This window comes from Oculina patagonica, chromosome 3 (assembly GCF_052425735.1).
Source record: "Oculina patagonica isolate OP01 chromosome 3, crgOcupat, whole genome shotgun sequence".
Classification (NCBI taxonomy): domain Eukaryota; kingdom Metazoa; phylum Cnidaria; class Anthozoa; order Scleractinia; family Oculinidae; genus Oculina; species Oculina patagonica.
Window position 1 is genome coordinate 4,450,246 of NC_135760.1, and position 21,463 is coordinate 4,471,708.

The window sequence follows — 21,463 nt, forward strand, 5'->3', positions numbered from 1 at the left end:
CCCCCCCCAGGGCTATAATCCCCCTACTTGTTGAAGTAGATGGAAAGGGTCGAAAATAATTTCAACTTGAAATAGTCCGCCGGAATTTTTCAAGTTCTCACATTTTTGTTTCCGACAAGGATCATGATTGTTCTTTTTTCAACAGCTCGGTTGGGTTATTTGGGTTATTTGAGAACTTGAAAAATTCATTCACTTCGAACCTTTCCATCCACTTCCCCTTAAACACAGTAAAATTAATTTAGACGTCCTGATCTTTCAAATTATCGAGGTTTTTTTTTTTCATTTATGGAAATCGTGAACAAAAACCTACCGAGTGACTAGTACGGAAGCGATTGCGTGACACGCAAGTTTTCAAATATGGTAGTCAACATGTCATCGGAGAACAACATTTTGGCTCGTTTGTTTCCGACCATGGAGAATTGAACGGACCGGCATTTCGGTCGAGAAATCAAAGGGTTGATACAAGAAGGGTATATTTAATCGACGGCTGTTTAACAACAGATGGGAATATCACTGACAGACCTGAGAGTGGTCGAATGTTGAATGTCAATACGGAGATGTACTGAAATTGTCGATTCGACGGCACGCTTGAATGCCTTGAAGACTAATCAAAGATGGCGATATGATTCGAAATTCGATTTACACTCGATATCTGGCAGATATAGCGTTCAAGATGATCTTAACAGGGAACTTCTGCTGTAGATTACATCTAAATACCAGTAGAAAACGGAGGAAAGACTCAGAAGAAGACGTTTTGGACTGTCTGGTCGGAAGAATGTGGGTATTGTTTACGTTTTAGTGACAGTTAATTTTGAAATTATAAGTATTTTGAGAGCGTTCGCACTCAGCGCGTATAGAGAGCCCGAAATAAATTTTTACACTAGGTTTTAGAACGACATTTCCCCTTTCAAAATATCTCAAATTCAAGTAATTTAGAGTTTTACCGGGTAGAGAAATTCTCTCTCGAAAAAGAGCGCCAAATTAAGAATTTCGAGCAACCGAATTTTAGTGATTTTCAGCGGCTCGCCGTGACCTTCAAAATTAACTTAGAGAGGTAAGATTGGACTCAAATGACTTATAAACACTTCAATAGTACATTTCTAGGCTCAAAAACGGGGTTTCATTTAATGCGAATGAGCCAGCGCGAAGTTTACGACACGGTATGAGTCATGTTTATTTTGTGTGTTTTAGATGACACTGGGGTTCATAACGGTTTTGTAAGTTTTTGAGCGGTCGAAGAAATATTTGAAGAAAAAAATCCCACCACGTTTCTAGGCCTACCATAGGCTTTCTGTGGGCGGCATATCTAGAATTCTGATTTTGAATTTTTGTGCCACTTATTTTTGTTTTGGCTCGGTCTCAGTGGATCTTTGCTCTTAACCCTGAAATTAGTCCAAAAAACGCGGTTTTTTTACCATTAATCGATTTTTCTGGCTCTACGGTCCTAAATTTCTCTAAACTTTGCTAGAAATGCACTTTTTGACACTACATTAAGTTTTTGATGAAATTTCCATGTAAAAATGTACAACATTTTACTTTGGCGCATGAGCAGTTTTTTTTTTTTTTTTTTTTTTTTTTTTGCTGAACCGTTCCGATTTTTTCCTTGCTCCTTTCCTTTTCGTTTTTCTCTGCTTTCTTATTCTCTCTATCTTTTACTCTGTGCACGCCTTCTACTGGCCTGGGAAGTTTTGATCTTAATCAATGGAAGCCATGATCAAGTACGGGTATATTGGCCTGTTTTACACAAATTTTACACCAAAAACTGATCACCTTTCTTTCGATTAGCTCTGTCGGAATGCAGTCAATGTTCAAGATGGACACTCCTGTGGAAAGATCTATCCAAACTGTATAAGTTGCACATCACAAAGATCTGCTGACGTGTAAATTGGTGACGTCATAAGTGGTTGAATGGCCCTTTCTCCAAATCCCGGAATAATCCGGACTTAGCATACTAAGGGTTAAGACATGTTTTGACAAGAAACCAATGCGATAATAACCGGTTGGGATATGCCTTTTCTGCGTAAGAGAGCACGTTACCCTTCAGTTGGTGCGTCAACTGTGAAAAATGAGGGACGATGTGCGTGGGGGTGCGCGTGGAAGATTGTTATTAAAGGAATTCTTTTGTCTATCTGGGTTGAGATTTTTGTTGAGTTTTACTCTAAGTTTACAGCCAGTATATACCATTTTTTCTCAACTAATTCTGCATATTATCACCAGTTACTCCGGGGCCAGAAATTGTGGCGTGGGAATAAAGATGTGAAAGTATACCGCATTCATGGTACATAATTCCCCTGCCCTCATTTTATATTTTTTTCTTTTCTGCATGGTACTTAATTACTTAGTAGTTGTCTAATTTTACTTTTGTCTTCTTTTATGTACAACCTTGTCAAAGCAATTAAAAATTTTTTAACTACTCAGCTCGTTCAGTTTATTTCTATTCTGAGTAGCTTTTTTGTCTATTCTAGTTAATTTATATTATGCTGTAATTTATCTTCTATTTAATTTGGCAAAATAAAATGGTTGTTGTTGTGTTTGTTATAATTCAAAAAGGCAATGAATGCAAATGACTACGAAATGAGAGAAGAATCTTTTTCATTTCATTGGATGACTCTGAAATGACCCGGCGGCACAAAACTGGGAATATGCCTTGACAAAATGCTTACTACTTTATTTTTCTAGAAACCAAGGCTACAATTAAGGGTGAAAAGTATGTTTTCCCTGTGTAAGAGAGCAGATTTCAGATCATTTGTTAGATTCCCTGCCAACGCCTAAAGACCAGATTTGGTAAGTGAACCTGCTCTCTTACGCAAAAAAGGCATATCAACTCAAGTTTGGACGTGGGAAAGCATTAAATGCGTTGAAATATAGAATGAATCATGATCAGAAATACTCTCTAAATTCCTCGATGGATCTTTGAAATTTCTTTACCTGATCGACAAGGCAGAAATTCTCCACATTAGCTGAAATTTCTCCTAGGTACCAACTGTCACTATTTTCTCCGACGTGGATTTTGGTTTAGGGTTAGGTTAGGTCTTGAATTAGGGTTAGGATAAGGTTACTTTAGGGTTAGGGTTAAGTTTTAGGGTTGTGGTTAGAGATTTGGGGTAGGTTTAGGGTTCGAATTTGTTTCCCTGATCGATTGACAAGGCAGAAATTCTCTCAGTTAGTTGAAGTTCTCCTAGGAACCATATGTCAGACATGTCACTCATTCTCACATGTTGATTTTGCGAGCGGAAAAATGCCCACAAAAGACCAGGTTGGTTATGCTGGGCACACTAGGAGAACACGTCGCCGAAGCTCAGTTTATATCTCGTGATTTTTTCTTTTCAAAGAATTGGAGGATGAATCTGTCCACGAAAATAGTTATTCTCTTGCTTAATTTTACTTGCATATTCCATGTTGTCGTGGAAAGTAAGAGATGCCGTGCTTGTAAAGAACTCCAAAAGATAAATACGGAAGTTAGCGGGACTCCAGCAGATAGATGCGAAGTTAGACCAGATAAATGCCACGTTAGACAAGCTGTTGGCGAGTGGAGGGACTAGTGGAAGTGCTTCTTCGTCAGGTAAGCTTACGCCTTCTGTTCTTCAAAGTTAGATGAAGTGTGAAAACGTCAATTTGAGCATAGAAAAGCAATGGAAATGTATGTGCGTTTTTGCAGCTTTATAAAACGTCTTTACGACTGTTTTCGTCTCATTAAAGAAAGGCGGTGTTTCTTTCACCCACTTAATAATATAAGCTATGATATGAATGCAAATTCCGAAAAAAAAATGCAGACAAATTTTTATAATACAGTTTGTTCGCGTCTTTTTGTTTCTTGATTTAAAGAGGGTACACCACGGTGCAATTTAAGATCATTCTATTGCATTGCATATAAACTGGACTTATATCAACACAAAACCAAACAAAACCCTGTGGTTTTGACTTGAAACTGTAGAGAAACGCAAAAGAAATCCGAAATGCTTTTAACCAAAATTTAAAAGCGGGAGAGCATTAATAAATGGTTTTTAATCTTGTGTTATGTGACACAAAGCCGACTCACTTACTTCTTTGAGCCTCTTCTTATTCACAGTAAGTAGAATCCCGATTTCTCGTCACTTCCCCAAAATCATAATTAATCACAAGTAATTTAACGGAGATTAGCAAACTTACGTTTTGTTTTTCTGTTTTAATAGGTTCCGGTTCACCAGAACCAGCAGCTACGTGCAAAGAGATTTATGACAAGTCCAAGTAAGTATTGATGACTGGTACTTCTTTTAAGCCAACTTCCCGTTTTTCAGTTCAAAATGGCTCTATTGCCTTACAGAAGAAGGGCGTTGATCTAATCTCTTCCCCGCCTCCACCCTCTCCCCTCCTCCTAAAAGGAGGGTTTTTACCAAAATTTAGACTCGGATGGGATCTTAGGATGTTGTTAAATATCCTGACCTTACTCAGCTGGTTGCTTCTTTTATTTGAAATGAAAAATTCCTTTTCACTGTTTTCTTCGCATGCACACATTGTTTTTGCGTTCAGTTTTTTTCAACTGTCGTTTTCAATCCTACTTGGGTCTCACAATCACCCGTCTCACCTCCAACCTAGTTCCTAGGCGTTCACGGCTCAGGGAACTGAGAGGAGTCTGGACTCTTTCGTGAGCAGTGACCTCACCGAAAATGGTCATAAAACAAGAAAGAGAGAATTCCTAGCGACTAAGTCAAATCGGTTACTTACGATATTTCAGGGCACAAGAAGACCAACCTTACGATTTGACGATGCAGGATGTTGGAAAAATATCTGTTTACTGTCACATGAGTGACGCCGGCCTTGGTGAATGCGGCGGTGGAGGATGGACACTGGTGATGAAAATAGACGGCTCCAAGGTACCATGCAAAATAGACTGCGAACAGTCTCTCTTTTCCCTCGCCTCCTCCCCAGTTTTCACGTGGTTATGTTGTTTCTCTAAATGTTTGTTTCTTTTTTGGCTTCTCCTTAATGAACTACGGGAAGGGAGAACAAGATTAGTAGTTTCTAAAGATGGAATCTATACTGGCCAGGGCTAGCCTGCGTATCTGGCGGTTTTGTTGGGGTTAACGCGAGCGGCGAGAAAGCTGCGAAGCCGCGAAGGTGCCTAGGGAGAGGAAATCCATGTTGGATTTGGTGTGAGAGGGGAAAACTGGGGAGAGATCAGGAGCGAGGCTGCCACGACATCAAAGCGTGAACATTTTCTTAATTGACAATGGTGAGGGTTTGCGCCATGTTCAAAAGAACACCGCGTGAGTGAAAGGCCGGTGGGCAAAAGATGTAAACAAATAAGGAAAATCAGGTATCTTGGCAAAAATCCATGCAACATATCCTTTTCAGTCTGGTTAATTTCTTGTTGTTTCTCTTTTATGCAGAACACGTTTCACTACGATTCGTCCTACTGGAGTGACAAAAATGACTACGGACTCCCAGTAGGGGCAGCAGCACTCGACACAAATGAAGTCAAGGTACCGACGTACTGGAACACGCCCTTCACCAAGATCTGCCTTGGTATGGAGATCAACGGACAAAGGAATTTTATCGTTTTCGAAGAGAGCGCGAACTCCCTGTACTCGCTGATTGCTGACGGAGAGCATCGCGATACGTTCCTGGGTCGAGACAAATGGAAGACTCTGATTGGCGCAGAGGCTTCGCTGCAAACCAACTGCAACCAAGAAGGGTTCAATTCTATCGGTGGGTGTAAACAGTGCGCTAAAGCAAGAATTGGCATAATTGGCAATAATGAAAATGACTGCAATAGCTGCGACTCCAGGATCGGGTTTGGGACCGGAGGGTCGCATGACGACACAAACACGTGTGGCAACGAGGCTGCCTTTAGTCCGGATAATGGAGACAAACACATCAAAGCCATGGGGTACATATTGGTCCAGTGATTAGCAGCTATACTGCACGGAGCCAAAGGGAAATTAGAACTTTAAAATAACTTTATTTAGTACAAGCAGGCATAGTGCTTATAATTTCTGTATTGGTAACACCGATACCTTGAATTTGTGATTAATAATAAAGGTTTGGGAAGCAATTTTCGTGTTTTGGTATTGCTGGTTTTCACTGCCACGCCACCAAAAAGTCAAATCGAGGCCATTGATTAAAATGCAGGGGGGGATAGCGATCATCCAGACACTGAAATAAGGGGGGAACCCTAGAAAATAATTTTTCCCAGCCATTCGGACCTCAGTTTGCCCTAAAAATTACATGGGGACCCGGACCCCCCGGGCTCCTCCCCCTAGATCCACCCACTGATAATGGTTAATTTTGTCCCAGTCTCAAAACTGAAAGAATCCAAAAACTAATAAAAAATATTTTGAACTCAATTCTGTATATAATTGGCAGCCAGTGTAACTTAAAAGTAAGTGGCGATGAAACCGATAAAGCATAGAAATTAAATTTTCGGTCTTTTGTTTAAACAAGCACCACATTTCGATAATTTTAAAGGCACTACTGAAGTATTAATATTGTTCACCAATGAAATTGATATGACGCTTCTCTTTGTCGCCGCTTATTCTCGTGTTGCCTTTTTGGAAACACGTTCCTTTAGTCGGTTGAAGTTCCTTTGTTTTGAAAAGTTGGCAGCCTCAGTGTACATCTAGTAAGCATGCGTAGTTGGTAGGGATCAAGCGAAACTGTATGAAAAGTTCGAGTGACTATAAGTCAACGACGCCTGCCGAGCTGACTATCAGTGTCCATTTATTTTTTTCTGAGAGTGGTGGCAGAGGATTGTAGACAGTACAACAATCCAATCAACATTCGAGTTTTAAATTGAGTCGGCGTTTGAACATTGAAATATTAAATTAAAAAATGGAATATTGAAGCAAAGAATGAAATCAAATTTGCAATAATGAAATCATTAATCCACCCTTGACAGGAACGCTTGAGGTGTTTTGACTGTAAATTTTCTTAAAGGTCGTCTTTTATTTCTTGAAAATACTACTGACCCTAAAACAATTTTATTAAAGTAAGGCCATCCCAATAAAATGTTTCGTTTCCCATCGCCCGACCCTCCTCGCATGAATTAAGGATAGGGCTTTCCACAAGTTTCTCGAGATTTCCCAAAAAGTTGCCCGTAATTTCTCAAAAAGTTGCTCAAAAGTTGCTCCAAAAATCAAAAAAAGTTGCTTCTGATAATAAAGTTGCTCGAAAGTTGCTCCAAAAAATCCAAAACGCTGCTTCTAATCAAGATAATTTCTTTAAATATATGCTAATTTCCCTTTGAGGGTTAGATTTCTAAACAAAAAAAAAGATTTCTAAGCAGTTTTATGCAATTTTACAGCAAAAGAAGTATCTAAATAACATATCAAGGGGAAATTTGTAAAATGATGACGTCATATTTGCCGAGGAGTTTTTGTAATGATTTTATGCAGAATGAGCCGAAAGTTCAAACGTCTTCAGACGTTTCTCGAAAATCTTCGTCAAACTTTGTAAATATTCGGAAACGTTCGTATGGCCTTTGAACAACACTCGGATAATCTTCGGAGATCTTCGGTCTGGAAATTGCTCAAAATGCAACAAGTTGCTCGAGAGGAAAAAAGTTGCTCGAAGGGAAAAAAGTTGCTCGAAACATGAAAAGTTGCCAAAAAGTTGCCGAGCAACTTGTGGAAAGCCATAATTAAGGAATGACTCAAGTATTTATGTGATGTTTTGGTCATTTCTACTATATGCGGTCTTTTTCTCAAAAACTTGGCTTCTAATAGCGTGTTTAGATGGGAAATCAAACTTTCTGATGATTGGCTCAGTTTTAAGTGGTCACGTGACTGACCACGCCCTAAAATGTAAGTATTGTGACCAGTTAAGTTAAAAGATGTAAACGTACTAGAAATCTATCGGTTTTTCTCTCAAAACCTTTACTTCACCTTGCCATACGTCGTTCTAAACGGGGATTCTGAAAAACGTTTAATGTTTCTTCGTTATTTCCTATTTTACCTAGTCCCAGTCCCTCTCCAAAGGAAAGACGTTGTAATTAAGACAAAAGAAATAAATTTGTAAATCCCCGTTAAGATCACTAAACTTTGTGGTTACAGCCATTCGTAAAAAACAAAATTAGTCAAACATTTATATCTGCAAGTTCTCGTAAATTTGGATTGAAATATATATCAACAAGTCACGTGACCATGCAGCAGAGTTCATTAATCCGAAAAATGAAATATTTTACAAAAATACTTCATCCTATGCAAGTTTTTATTTTAAATTAGACCTCCCCCTCCAAAAATTAGTGGGACTCTTTCCTTAATTCAGTTGAGCTCCCATATTTTGCCGCAAATGTAAAAAAAAAATCCAGATCCACTAGTCAAAGAGGCAAATAATTTGCAAGCACACGATCTTGTTTTATTAAAAAAAAATTGGTATGATGTGATGTCCTAGTCTTTATTTAACATCGATACTAAGTTTTTCAAAGGCTGTTTCGTGCCAAGGGTATTAACGATTCTCAGCGAGATCGACTGAAACAAAATCTTTCAGTCCTGCATCTCCTGGCTTCTTAAATGAACTCATGTTGAAGGCACAAGTGTATTAACTGGTCACAAATGTAATAAAGTCACAAATGTAATAAAGTCACAAGTGTAATAAGGTTTGGTCACAAATGTAATAAATATTTCACACACAGGCACAAATGTGAACAGCAAATATCATTAAAACTTATGTTGTCAGTCACTGTCGCTTTACATTCACACAACATTTATATTTGAGATCGAGCTTGTCTAAATGGACAAATTAGTCATTTATAAGGTCGTTTTTACAATACGATGCTTCAAACGGTCCAGGAAGGCCAAAAAACACCACATATGAATCAATTAACATTTCATTTTACTTTATTGAGATATTCACACATAGATACGTTACGTTTAGATATGTAATTTTTATAGCTTTATCCATAAGCCTCATATATTTTGATATATTTCTTTTGATCGTCTTATGTCAACAATTGTTATAACCTACGAACACTTAGGGTGGTTTGCTTGTGGTTTATAAGAAGCACAGTTGTCAATAAAAATACTTCATCACCATTCAACGATCTTGAGGAATTTTAAGAAGTCTATTTACCCAGTGACAGTCATTTTAACATGAATTGAACCCAACTTCAACGGTACAAGTACAATGCGACTAACTAACTTTGTTAACGCGCGTGATAGCAAATCTTGGCCAGGGTAGTGTTATTCATTTCGTCTGTTGATGTATTTACGATATACTCGAACTAAACTCTAGCCATGTTTAAATGAAAGCCAGTCTACACTGTCTGGCCATTTCTTGAATACCTTATCCCAGCTATGGCAAATCGACCATACTCCAATACCGTCAAATTCCGGTTATAAGCCCTGGGCTTATACAAGTTCATAAGGGGTTTTGGGTGGGTTTGTAAGCGGAGGGGCTTATATCCGGGAGGGCTTATAAGGGAATAAAAAAACGTTTCGAAACGATCTACGGGAGTGTTGATCAAAAAAGTTTTTAAGTTAAAAACACATACTAACACAACATTTAGCCCTGTTTAGTACTGTCATCCAGCAGAGGGGGGCTTATATCCGGAGGGGCTTATAATCGGATGTATTTTTTTGTTTCCAGGTTGATGGGCCTATAACGGCCGGGGGTGGGGGCTTCTAAGCGGGGGGGGGGCTTATAACCGGAATTTTACGGTATCTGGAGTCATTTTGTATATAGCATGATGCCTTCTCTACGCAATGTCGTCAGCAAAGATTGCCCTATTTTCGAGGCGTAAAAAGACGGACGAACACGGGCTGCACATAATACGCGACCTTGAGTGAAAATCATTTTAATTATTACTAATTTATCTGCATATAATAAAATTAAAACGTACGTTATTCAACCACATAGTTTCAACAAACAGTCTTATTTCCAGTTTCTTTGGATTACGATTACATTATTGCTCCCAGGTTACAAATATGTTGCGTCGAAATTAGTAAAACTTAATTTCACCCATATTACTAAGACTTAACGTGAACAACATTAAAAATAACTTGAATATAATAAGACATTTTAGAGGAAAATCTGTTAAAGCGCTCTGATTTAGATGTCCAGTCCTTTTTAATGAAAACATAATACGCTGGAATCCCTGCGACAATAACTGTTAGACCGAAAACGGACTCAACCGGATTAGAGAGAAAGGGCGTGGCTGTGAAGTATAGCGAAACTCCTGCCATGAAAATAGGAACAATAATATTGACCTTGAAGGATCTTAAAAAAGTATTTTGATAATGTCGTTATGATAATCTCCCACTGACACAAACAACTGTATTCGTCAGCTAGAGTTCATCAGTTCATATGTACCCTACAAACCTTGTCCGGCCCGATCACCTTAATGCGTTTATAGCGATGGTCACGCGAACCGAAGAGAAATCATCCCCATTTGGTTTTGTTTTTCGTGGTAACTTATAATTTTTTTATTACAACTCTGGGTAATTTGCATAACGAGACAACTGGTTGGCCGTTAATCGAAAATATGCTAATATAGGGCTATTATTTAGCAGTGTGACGTGTCATATAGCTCAAAGTGCAATACTGTAAAGTTTTGAAACTAGTTAACCTCGAAAATAGCAATACATTTTTGCTCCCCAGTTTACAATCATATTGCGTTGGAAAAAGTAAAAACGCTTAATTTCATTCATAACTAAGACTTAACATGAACAACATTAAAAATAACTTGAACATAATAGGACATTTTAGAGGAAATTCTGCTGAAACGCTCTGATTTAGATGTCCAGTCCTTTTTTATGAAAACATAATACGCTGGAATCCCTGCGACAATAACTGTTAGACCGAAAACGGACTCAATCGGATTAGAAAGAAAGGGCGTGGCTGTAAAGTATAGCGAAACTCCTGCCATGAAAATAGGAACAATAATATTGACCTTAAAGGATCTTGGGGTGCTACGCTTTTTCCATCGTAACCAAATTATACCCATGAAGACTGATGCGAATATAAACCATTCGACGAAAAGCAGCCAGTTCAGTAGATTCTCAATGTTTGTAGGTATAAGCATCAAAAGAGAAAGCGACGCCCGCAGGAGTATGGCAGGAATTGGGGCTTGGGTTTCTCTGTGCACCATGGCTAACGAAGAAGGAAGCTGTTTCTCTCTGGCGATTGAGAAAATTATCCTTGCGCTGCTAAAGATCCCCATGTTAAGTGAGCCAAAACATGACAAAGATACAATCAAAGGCATAGCCATTCCGAAAATAGGGCTTAGGTGAGAAGCAAAAGTCAAGGCGACGGCATCGGAAGCGAGCACTTGTTCTTTACTTAATACGGTGAAGTACGCCAGGTTGATTAAAATGTAACATGTCGTGACCAAAGGAATGGATATCATTAAAGTTCTTGGGAAATTCTTTTTCGGGTTTATAAGTTCTTCTGTCATGGAATTCAGGCCATTCCATCCACCGTATGCCCACATTGCACTGTAGAACGCATGTCCTATATCACCCGGTCTAGTGGCACTGCCTTCAAAGGCATGCTGATCAAACTGCAAGGTATTGCCGGATAGCAAACGTATCACAGCTATAATAACAATACTAGCAATTGCAATAAGCTTACAGAAGGTGAACACGACCTGCGCTCGGGCAGCTAACCGAATGCTTATGCAGTTCACAGCACTTAAGATACAAATCGCACAAGCCGCTAGAAGCTTGACCAATCCAAACGGCGGATGACAATCTGAAGCGTCATCAGTCCCTCTACTGGGAAAGAAAGGTTCTGTGGCATAGACCGCGAAAGTAAGGCTGAGAATGGCGTGAGAGCCTGGATCTATAAACCACACATTCACCCAACTGTACAAAAACCCAACAAAGCGACCGTAAGCGATTTTCAAATAAATGTAATCTCCGCCGGATTTTTCAATGAATGTTCCCAGTTCGCAGTAACATAGTGCTCCTAGAAGACTCAACACCCCGCCAAACGTCCACACCAGCAATGTTTCTCCAACGGAACCGGCGTTTCTGAGAACATAACGTGGAGATATAAATATCCCTGATCCAATTATTCCTCCAACGACCATGGCAATTGCGTGAATAAGGCCGATCCTACGTTTAATCGATGTCCCTTCTAGTTCATTATTTTCACGTCGCTCAATAAACAGGCTCTCTTCCGTGTTGTTGTCTTTCCAATCACCTATTTCTTCGTCGTGGTCTTCAGTTTCGTTAATGAAATGCTCTCCTTCATTATTCACTAAAGCGCTTTCTTCATCGGCCATTATTAACGGTTCCATGTCAATGGTTCTGCCGGTCTTTTTCTAACGTTGTTTGAAAATATCTTGGTTCCCGATCTTAGCAAGCCAGTTCAAGACTCGCTGAAAGTACAAAAAATTCGTCACTTTATCTGGCGATCCAGTTGACACACTTTTACATTGCTGACACGAAAAGCAAGCGAGGAAGTCTTTTGATAATTTCGTTATGATAATCTCCCACTGACACAAGCAACTGTTTTCGTGAGCTGGAGTTCATCAAATCATATGTACCCTACAAGTACGGCCCCGATCACCTTTCCGTTTCAGTATAGCGATGGTCACGCGAACCGAAGAGTAATCATCCCCATTTAGTTTTGTTTGTTCGTGTTAACTTATAATTTTTTATGACAACTCTGGGTATTTGCATAACAAGACAACTGGTTGGCCGTTAACCGAAAATATGCTAATGTAGGGTATTATTTAGCAGTGTGACGTGTCATATAGCTCAAAGTGCAATACTGTTAAGTTTTGAAACTAGTAACTCTAAAAAATTAGCAATAACATTTAACGGTTTTCAGTTATTTATCTCGAAAGTGTTGACCCTCGGAAAGTGGCGACCCTCAAAATTAAGCGATCGACCTCAACGACCTCATCAAGTGTTGTTTAACTTTGAAAAAAATAAGTAACAGGCCCGGCCAAACGCACGCAACACATCCCAACATTGTTGGTCATGTTGTGAGATGTTGTGAAGCAGCTGGCCAAACGCACGCAACATATCGCAACATTGTTGTGCACAACATGTTGCAAGCGTTTGGCCACCCTGTTGCAATATATATGTTGCGGTATGTTGGATGGCGCAAACCAAACTAGTGCACATGTTCCAGCGCAACAATGTTGCATGAACGTGGCCAAACGAGTACAACATCATGCAACATCCAAAAATGTTTCGAGATGTTCGGAGAAAAATTTGGCCATTTTCAAACTTGGTCCAACATCATCCAACATTGCTTAAGCAACGAGGACATATGTGATTTATTCACCGAGGGCGCGCCGGCTTATTTTTCACATGGGTGAGGTATCAATTGTGGCGTAAAACAATAAGAAACATGCTTTTCTCTGTTGTTTTGATGTAGGCATGGTAGGTGCGCAGAAGGAAAAGAAATACTAAACAATAGGGAAAAGGTTCCGAAAAGGGCTGTTGGTAAAACCCGTGACGGTCAAATTTGGTAAAACAAATTATTTGAGTAAGTTTCGATTAGGTTTGAAAAATGACAAAAATACAGTAGGAAATAACAGGTTGTGACGTTAATTGTTTTCAATCACTTTTATTCTTGTAGTCTTCGTAAGTTTTTTCTAAACAAACAATTTCTGTTTCTGCTACTGTTTCTTTGTGCCAGCGATGTGCATGATATATTTTACGTTTGATACGATAACAACAAGAAATCGACCCATATACGCTGCATGTTTCAGCTTCCCGAAACTGAAGCAGCGTAAGTAGTAAGTAGTATTGTAACTAGCGTATGTTTTTGTTTTGTAAGTAGTGTTTTCTTTTGTGTTGCAATAAAAAAAAAGATAAAAAAATGGTTAAGTTCGTAGTGTCCATAAATTTCAAGGCCATCACTCCGCAAGGTAGCCAGCTATTTTTCTCCGTTCGCAGGCTATCCGTAAGGCAGCTTTTCTTTTAACGTCCATTTTCGAATAAGTGTTCGTTTAAAAGTCCGATTGCTCAATAATATTGATATCGATTCACTGGGACTCTTTGGGTTCGGAATTTAGTTAAATTGGAAAGTGTAATACACGTGCGGGGATGGTGACATTAACATTAGGCGAAAGGATAATGACCCTTTCAAGCAGATAGAGGTGACCCAACCTCGTCCCCGCTCTGAAGAGAAAAGCGCCCTGGGAACGAGGTTGAGGGGTGGCCCGTTCCCGGATACGCAAATTGAGGCCTCTGCGGAGGAGAGAGCTCTCTTGACAAAAATTTATAAAGCCGGGTGACCTTCCCGGCTTCCCGTGTACGTCACTTTAGCTTTTCGAAACAATTTTTTTATTTCACTTATAATCCCTCCCGGATATAGGCCCCTCCGTTTATAAGCCCACCCAAAACCCCTTACGAAGTTGTATAAGCCCAGGGCTTATAACCGGAATTTTACGGTATGGAAAAACCGGTACCCGTCGCTAACAAACACTTGGGTTAATTAGATTTTCACGCCACGCGACAGTGGGTTGTCACGCCCCATCAGAACTGACCATCAGCCAATGAGAGACGAGCTTGCAAACGGTGCAGACCGCAAAACTGAACATTCGAACGGCGCATTTGACCGTAAAGTTTTGTGCATCGGAGGTTACAAGTAACTTGAGTACTTGAGAGGGTCTGTTGAAGTGCTACAGACGTTGCTCGTACGTGTTACCTTTGTCAGGATAAACAGGTAATGCAAATTGCATATTGAACATATTTTTAAGCCCGGGCCAAACGACGTCTGAGCCCGGGCCATACGAGGATGAGAGTTGACTCTCATGAGTGTTTACGTCAACTCTCATCGACTATCATCAACTCGGGCTAAACGAGACTCTCAAGAAAAATCGAACACGTTCAAAGTCGATGAGAGTGCATAATAGTTCAATGCCAAACGAGAGTGAGAGTTTGAACTCTCATCCTCGTTTGGCCCGGGCTTTACACCGTCGAGCTCCCGTGGAAGTAGACCAACCATTTTGTCGTTGTGCATGTGGACCGAAGGTCGCGCAACACGAAATGAGAAATAGTCACCAAAACAGTTCGAGTCTGTGAAATTACATGTAAAAAGAAGCAAATATGCTCGCTGATGGCTGTAACATTGCACCTTTCCAAATATAAAATTGTCACGCGAACGTACAGTACAATTTCATTAAACTAAACTGACCACACGTGTCAAAGTTCTTTAACTTCTCCTATCCACTAAATGCTTGCTAGAAATGAAGTTTTGTCATGTACCGGTACACAAGGACAGAACTGTTTTTGCCTTGTCTCAGTGCCCCTGGCACAATTTTATGTGATCGAGTTTGCGGCATTACGTAAGATTTCTGTGTCGCCCAAACTCATTTGTCCTCATTTATGCATTTTCTTTTAATTTTTCGAGCATACAGAGAACTTATAGATAGAGCGACACTCGCAAATTAATCTGCATAATCAAGATTGGATTTGTGCGAAAATATCTTTCATGTTTAATACAGTTAATACACTGTGTGCCAAATTTGTAACTGAGGTCTGTAGTTGTACAAAGTTGGTCATAAAAACCATTTCCGGTTGAATGCGCAGTGATGGTTAAATTTGCTTAGTCATCGTGACCAAACAAAAAGAAAACTGACCTGAAATTGAATAACATTACTGCCTCATTCTACAAAAGATCCGACACAAAACAAATGAAACAGACAAAATTTAATAATCTTTTCAGTTTTAATTAGCATGATGAATTTGACACATTGTTAGTTCTGGTGTCATATGGAATTTTTGCCTATTGTTGGTGCTCAGGGCCCATGTACATAGAAGTATCCTAAATCAGAACCTCATATTTATACATTCATTTGGTAAATTACCCAAGAATGTGTGGCAAGCAAAGGAAAAGCCCTGCTTAGGAGGCTATTAAGGATCTTAAAACCAAATGCATGCAAATTTTTTGGGTTCTCATTGCTTGTCACGCAATATTTTCTTTCCCCGACAAGTTTGGGACTGACACTAGCCGTGCATGCATTGTCAATTTCTTAATAAACTTCCTACCTCTGTAGCAGTTATACCTCACACAAAAACTGCTATCCTCAAAATTGTACCATTAGTAGCGATTCTAGATATGTAGTTAAGGTTGGTTGGTAGGTAGGTAAAGTCTATGTTTAGGCCTAGTGACCCATTGGCCCAGAGCTTTTTCCAGTTTCTGTCAGGGGTATTTCTACTCCTCCCTGGATCAGATGGAATGCTAGTCAAATGAAGTGTTTATCCCAGCATTAAATTCACTGTTGATGTCTCGTTTAGGGTTGCATGTGAAGAAATAAAAAACGCTATTATACTGTGTTCGCAGTCAGGATCAATCAGGCATTAAAAACGGCATCCCGTAGAGATAAAAAAAAAGCTTAATAAGCCACACCCAGATTGGTCCCCTTTATTGGTTAAGTTCAAACTGCTGAGCATCACTGTCCCTTTCATACATCATGGGAGTCCCACCTCCCCTCTTCCGGGGTCAGGTGTTAAGCCCTGGCCAAATGGTAGGCAAGTAATTGCAAGTTATACTTGTGTACAGACTTGTGTTTGGTGGCCAAACAGACACGCAAGTTTACTTGCAGGTGCACCAAAGTTTACAGAAAACCATTAAAAATGCCATGAGGTACAATTCAGTATTTGAACAAACTGCAAAAAATGTGTTGACTTGCGTTGGTTGGCCAAACGGTGAAAAACTTGCATTTACCTAAGTGTGCTTGACCCAAGTGAATGCAAGTGCGCGCAAGTTCTGGCCAAATGGAGATGCAAGTTTTCAACTTACGTCTACTTGCATTGCCATTTGGTCAGGGCTTTAGACTATAGCTACAATCCTAGACAAAAGTCCTGGGACACTTAACCACTTCGACGAAAAATTGACCTCCCCCTCCCCACCCCCAATTCAATGTTGGTTTCTATCCATCATACCGTGGGAAAATATCTCAACATTGTTTTGGGGGGAAAGGGGGCTCGGAAAATTAAACAATGCGTTCTTAATGCAAAGGGAATGGTCACTGAGCACTATTTCTTTAAGTGTCCCATGGATTTTTGTCTAGGATTGTATTTGTGTGCGAAAAAATCGGGATTGTCTTTGCGTCCGAAAGAAGGTTGCATAGGTTTAAAATGTGTTTGTTCTAGCAGTTATTTGCACAAATGTTTGTGAACAGTTACAGCATGTAACAAGGAAGCTCTGTTTGGAGTTCTTTTCGAGCCACAAAGTGTAGCTGTTGGAATCCGTTCCTTGGGAGAAATTGACTGTTTTTTCTGTTGCTTTCTTTTGTGAGTCTTTGAGCGCCCAAATACAAGCTTTGCGAACTCTTTTCAGTATAACATGGTACACTAATGTCAGGGATCGTTATTGCTTTCCATCTTTATTATTCTTTGCCAAGAAACAGCGCCTAAGTGTTCAAAACCATCATATTTCCTCTCAGAACTGTAAGTACCCTGAACAGTGCTCGACCGGAAACGCAACAGTACTCGCATGATTCTTTGAGCTAAAATATTTAGAACGTGCTCATTTTCATTGGGTTTTCATCTCAGCATATCAAGAATAGTGTATTCAATGCCATGACGTTCGATAGTTGTAACTGGTTCTTCGTTTAATCACTTTTTTAACAGTACTCACTCGTAAACCAAGAGTAGAATAATTAGCATATATTATTTATCTCAACGCTTGTTCACCGAGTACTGTGAGAAATTGAGCAAAACGTTTAGCATCGTTTATGAATACTTCATAAAGGGTTTCTATTTGAATATTCAATCGGTTTAGCTGCGTTTCACGCATATATTTCTGAGCTAGGGCATAAAAAAGCGGAAAACAGTGGCGAGTACTGTTGTGAGAAATGTTAGCGTATCTCATTATCTCATGATTACAACAGAACAGTGGCACTTATCTTCGTGTCAAATTTCAGCTGAACAGACATGTTCAATTATTAACAGCCAAAAGAATGGTTTCTTTTCAATGACCAAAAAGAGATTTGCCTGTTTGAGAAGATAAATCGCTGTAGAAACCCTGTCAAGTTTGTTTTGTTGCGATAAAGATATCGTTTTGGGGGCTTTCCGACATAGTCCTCATGTCTGATCAGGCGATATATTGATCCCTATTGACTCGAATCTGTTCAAAAAGTGATGAGTTAATCGATTTTGTCACAAAACACTGTCCTCTTTATACAAAGATACAGTTAAAGCGACCACAAATCCAAATAAGTCCTGCTTCTCTGGCCTTTTTTTAATAATTCACCCACCCCTCCCCCCTTATTTTCTGATGTCACGTGTCACGTCTTTTATGCCGTGGACCTACATTTGCATTAAAACCGTTGATATTTCATTGAAATAATACATGTGCAATCGCATTATAGCCAAAAATAGCGAGTTCAATACCGAGCTCACAAATACAATCCTAGACAAAAGTCCTGGGACACTTAACCACTTCGACGAAAAATTGACCTCCCCCTCCCCACCCCCAATTCAATGTTGGTTTCTATCCATCATACCGTGGGAAAATATCTCAACATTGTTTTGGGGGGAAAGGGGGGCTCGGAAAATTAAACAATGCGTTCTTAATGCAAAGGGAATGGTCACTGAGCACTATTTCTTTAAGTGTCCCATGGATTTTTGTCTAGGATTGTAGACCTCTTAATAAGTGCCACTATATTACAATTGTTCAGAACAATTAACTTATTTTCTTTTCTGGTATCCTCGTTCAATTTCAGTTGCAAGAGTCCAACCGACATCACTTAAAAAAATGGTTAAAGTATTGATGGTTCTCACCAGCCATGAAGACATGGGGAACACTGGTAAAAAGACAGGGTGGTATTTACCAGAAATGGCTCATCCATACCATGTGTTCAAGAAGGCAGGGTACGACATGACATGTGTCAGCCCAAAAGGAGGAAAAGCTCCATTGGTAAGAAGTTTGTTGTCATCATAAATATTACAATTTGTCATATCACTCAGAAAGTATGCATACTTTGATTGGTCAATTTTACTGGTTGTATTCTACAATTCAGCCTGCTCCGCATTGGGACTGCGGCGCTTATTTGTTCACACAAATTATGTGCAGTACAAAATAGCTTAAGTTAGTGCACTGCAAAACCTTGAACAGATGGGTAACCTTTAAAGCCTGGCCAAACGGACTCGCAAGTTCACAGTGCTACTGCACATGCTGCAATACAGTACTCGAAGTAAACAGCAAGACTTGTGTTGACTAGCATGGGTTGACTTGCCTGCAAATTTGATCCCGACCAAAGTAAATGCAAGTCAATGCAAGTGCACACAAGTTTAAACAAAACATTGAAAAGTTGAAAATTTGTGTCTTTTTGCATCTCTGTTTGACCAGGTTTTAAGGAAACAGAATTTTGCTTCCTTTTCACTTTCAATATCAGGACCCTGGCAGTCTTGAACAATTTAAGGACGACCCAGTCTGCAAAGAATTCCTAGCAGACAGTGAAGCAATGAAGGCAGTTGATAACACCACTCCTATCCACTCTGTCGATCCCACCAAGTTTGACATGGTGTTTTGTGTTGGAGGACATGGGCCCATGTTTGACCTACCAGACTGCGAGGCCTTGAACAAAGCTGTGAGAACGATTTACGAAAAGGGAGGGATTGCTGCTGCAGTTTGCCATGGGCCTGCTGGTAAGTGACAAAATTTGTAGTGTTAACACTCAGAGTTCTGAATTTCTTTTTTCAGCAAGGGGATAAAAGGCTGTAATGAGAGAACATTCAGTGACTTCAGGTACAGATTGGCAGATTCAGGGGTGTGGCTAGCTAGCCACCCTTTCTTACCCCTAAATTTGCCTCTGGACTTTACAGTTGATTTCAGTTAACTTTGGCCGCCCACTTTGCGAAGTTCCTTGGGGAATTGGAAACTTTGTTACGAAGTTGGCAATTACATTGCGAGTTTGTGAATCAAATTGCGAACTTCGATACAAAGTTCCCAACTTCGGCCTGAATGACTTCGCAAGTTTGCTAGTTGAGGAGAAACAAGACATGCTGCTCGGATGTACGTGTCATGGTGATCTGAACTCTATAATTTTAAAGAAAACAAGGTTGCAGTGGGAATAATCTCAGCGACTCTTGCAACTCAAACTGCAAAATACTTGTTTGAACAAATATACTGACGTCAACAAAAACCTTACAATATGTCTAGTTTCTCCTCAACTACCAAACTTGGGAAGTTCAGTCGGGCCAAAGTTGGGAACTTTGTATCAAAGTTCGCAATTTGATTCGCAAACTCGCAATATAATTGGCAACTTTGTAACAAAGTTTCCAATTTCCCAACGAACTTCGCAAAATGGGCGGCCAAAATAAACTGAAATCAACTGTAACAAAATCTGTACCCCTCAAAACAGAAGCCATTAGATTGTTATTTAATTAGTTTAGAATGAACCAAATTATTATTCAGTAAATTGCCACCATACCCGGACACACTGTATAAAGATAAGTGGTCCTTGTTATCTGTCATCCATACGTAACAGACGTTCTGGCATGATCCATTGATGACTTCCAATGCACTGCAAAACACAGTTTATCCAGCTATAAAGATTGTCTTTTGTTGACAATTTGTTGAATAATAAAACAATCAACCCTCCAAGTTTATTTTTTTCCTTAGTGGCCATTTGGCCACCAACTGCTCAAGATTGGTTGCCAGTGAAAAATTTTAGTCACTAAATTAAGCTCACGCTTTCAATCCTTCTTCTCAGTTTTAGTCGCCAGGCTGGCGACTTCCGTTCCAATGTAGTCGCCAGCTCCAAAATTTTAGTCGCCATGGCGACTAAAATGGTCTTAACCTGGAGGGTTGACAATATTGGCATTTTAAACCACTAACACTAACAAAGGTCTTCCTATTCCTCTCCAGGTATTGTAAACACCAAGTTATCAAATGGTGAATACCTAGTGAAAGGCCAGAAAGTGACATGCTTTACTGACGAAGAAGAGGCTGCTGTCAAGTTGGTAGAGGCGATGCCGTTCCTTCTGGAAACCAGGCTAAAAGAACATGGGGCAGTGTTTGAAAATGCACCCCTGTTCCAGCCTTGTGTCTGTGCGTCCAACAGAGTGGTGACTGGGCAAAATCCTGCTTCGGCCACACCCTTGGCAGAAAAAATAGTGGAACTATTGCAGAAAAAGTAGACAGTAAACTTTTTCAAGAAGATGTATATGATATCTTGAGTTTGTTGAAGTGTGAAAGATCTTTCTGCTAATAAAAGGGTACTGACGGCCACTAGTGTCACTGCATTATTTCTTGCTGTTCTACTAAAAGTGCCAGTCACCTATTGATTTTGACAGCCCCTTTACAGAAGAGTGGTAATTGACTTAAGTAGTCTTGGTCTAGGCATAGACTGTGCACAGCCCTTTTATTTTCACTTATTTTTCTTCAATCATTGAATGCGGGAAAAGAATTGTGAGAGATCTAGATGCCAGGCAGTGAGCGCAAAATGGAAGGTGCGAGATGGCGGGGGGCAGGGAGATCCAACAAAACCCTCCTTGTGCTTCGCACTCACGCTCGCTTTGCTCACTGTTTGTCTCACCCTCTTTTGCATTGAAAAATAAAGAGGCTGTGAACA

The 21,463-nt window shown here is 39.8% G+C and overlaps 2 protein-coding genes and 1 pseudogene across 3 annotated transcripts; 2 read left to right on the forward strand and 1 right to left on the reverse strand.

Annotated features, from left to right (window-relative positions):
- The first annotated feature begins 934 nt into the window (after positions 1–934).
- LOC144646266 (putative skeletal organic matrix protein 5) lies at positions 935–6,034 on the forward strand. The gene is made up of 5 exons (XM_078505798.1): positions 935–2,278; positions 3,413–3,562; positions 4,173–4,227; positions 4,715–4,853; positions 5,370–6,034. The coding sequence occupies exons 4-5, from the start codon at positions 4,746–4,748 to the stop codon at positions 5,886–5,888; spliced, it is 627 nt and encodes a 208-aa protein (XP_078361924.1). The 5' UTR covers positions 935–2,278; positions 3,413–3,562; positions 4,173–4,227; positions 4,715–4,745; the 3' UTR covers positions 5,889–6,034.
- Positions 6,035–9,615: 3,581 nt separating this feature from the next.
- On the reverse strand, positions 9,616–12,573 carry LOC144646267 (Y+L amino acid transporter 2 pseudogene; annotated as a pseudogene).
- A 1,874-nt stretch (positions 12,574–14,447) lies between these two features.
- Positions 14,448–21,115, forward strand: LOC144646268 (uncharacterized). Of its 2 annotated transcripts, none has more exons than XM_078505799.1 (4): positions 14,448–14,604; positions 18,611–18,804; positions 19,283–19,535; positions 20,758–21,115. In XM_078505799.1, the coding sequence occupies exons 2-4, from the start codon at positions 18,643–18,645 to the stop codon at positions 21,027–21,029; spliced, it is 687 nt and encodes a 228-aa protein (XP_078361925.1). In that variant the 5' UTR covers positions 14,448–14,604; positions 18,611–18,642; the 3' UTR covers positions 21,030–21,115. The 2 variants fall into 2 exon arrangements, with proteins under 2 accessions (XP_078361925.1, XP_078361926.1); XM_078505800.1 differs by having other exon boundaries at positions 14,476–14,604; positions 18,601–18,804.
- The last annotated feature ends 348 nt before the right edge of the window (positions 21,116–21,463 follow it).

Excerpts from the sequence above, each read along its gene's own strand:
- LOC144646266 (XM_078505798.1), top strand. The coding sequence starts at position 4,746 with ATGCAGGATGTTGGAAAAATATCTGTTTACTGTCACATGAGTGACGCC. Across the intron at positions 4,854-5,369 it reads TGAAAATAGACGGCTCCAAG|AACACGTTTCACTACGATTC; the intron begins GTACCATGCAAA and ends TCTTTTATGCAG.
- LOC144646268 (XM_078505799.1), top strand. The coding sequence starts at position 18,643 with ATGGTTAAAGTATTGATGGTTCTCACCAGCCATGAAGACATGGGGAAC. Across the intron at positions 18,805-19,282 it reads AAGGAGGAAAAGCTCCATTG|GACCCTGGCAGTCTTGAACA; the intron begins GTAAGAAGTTTG and ends TTTCAATATCAG. Across the intron at positions 19,536-20,757 it reads AGTTTGCCATGGGCCTGCTG|GTATTGTAAACACCAAGTTA; the intron begins GTAAGTGACAAA and ends ATTCCTCTCCAG.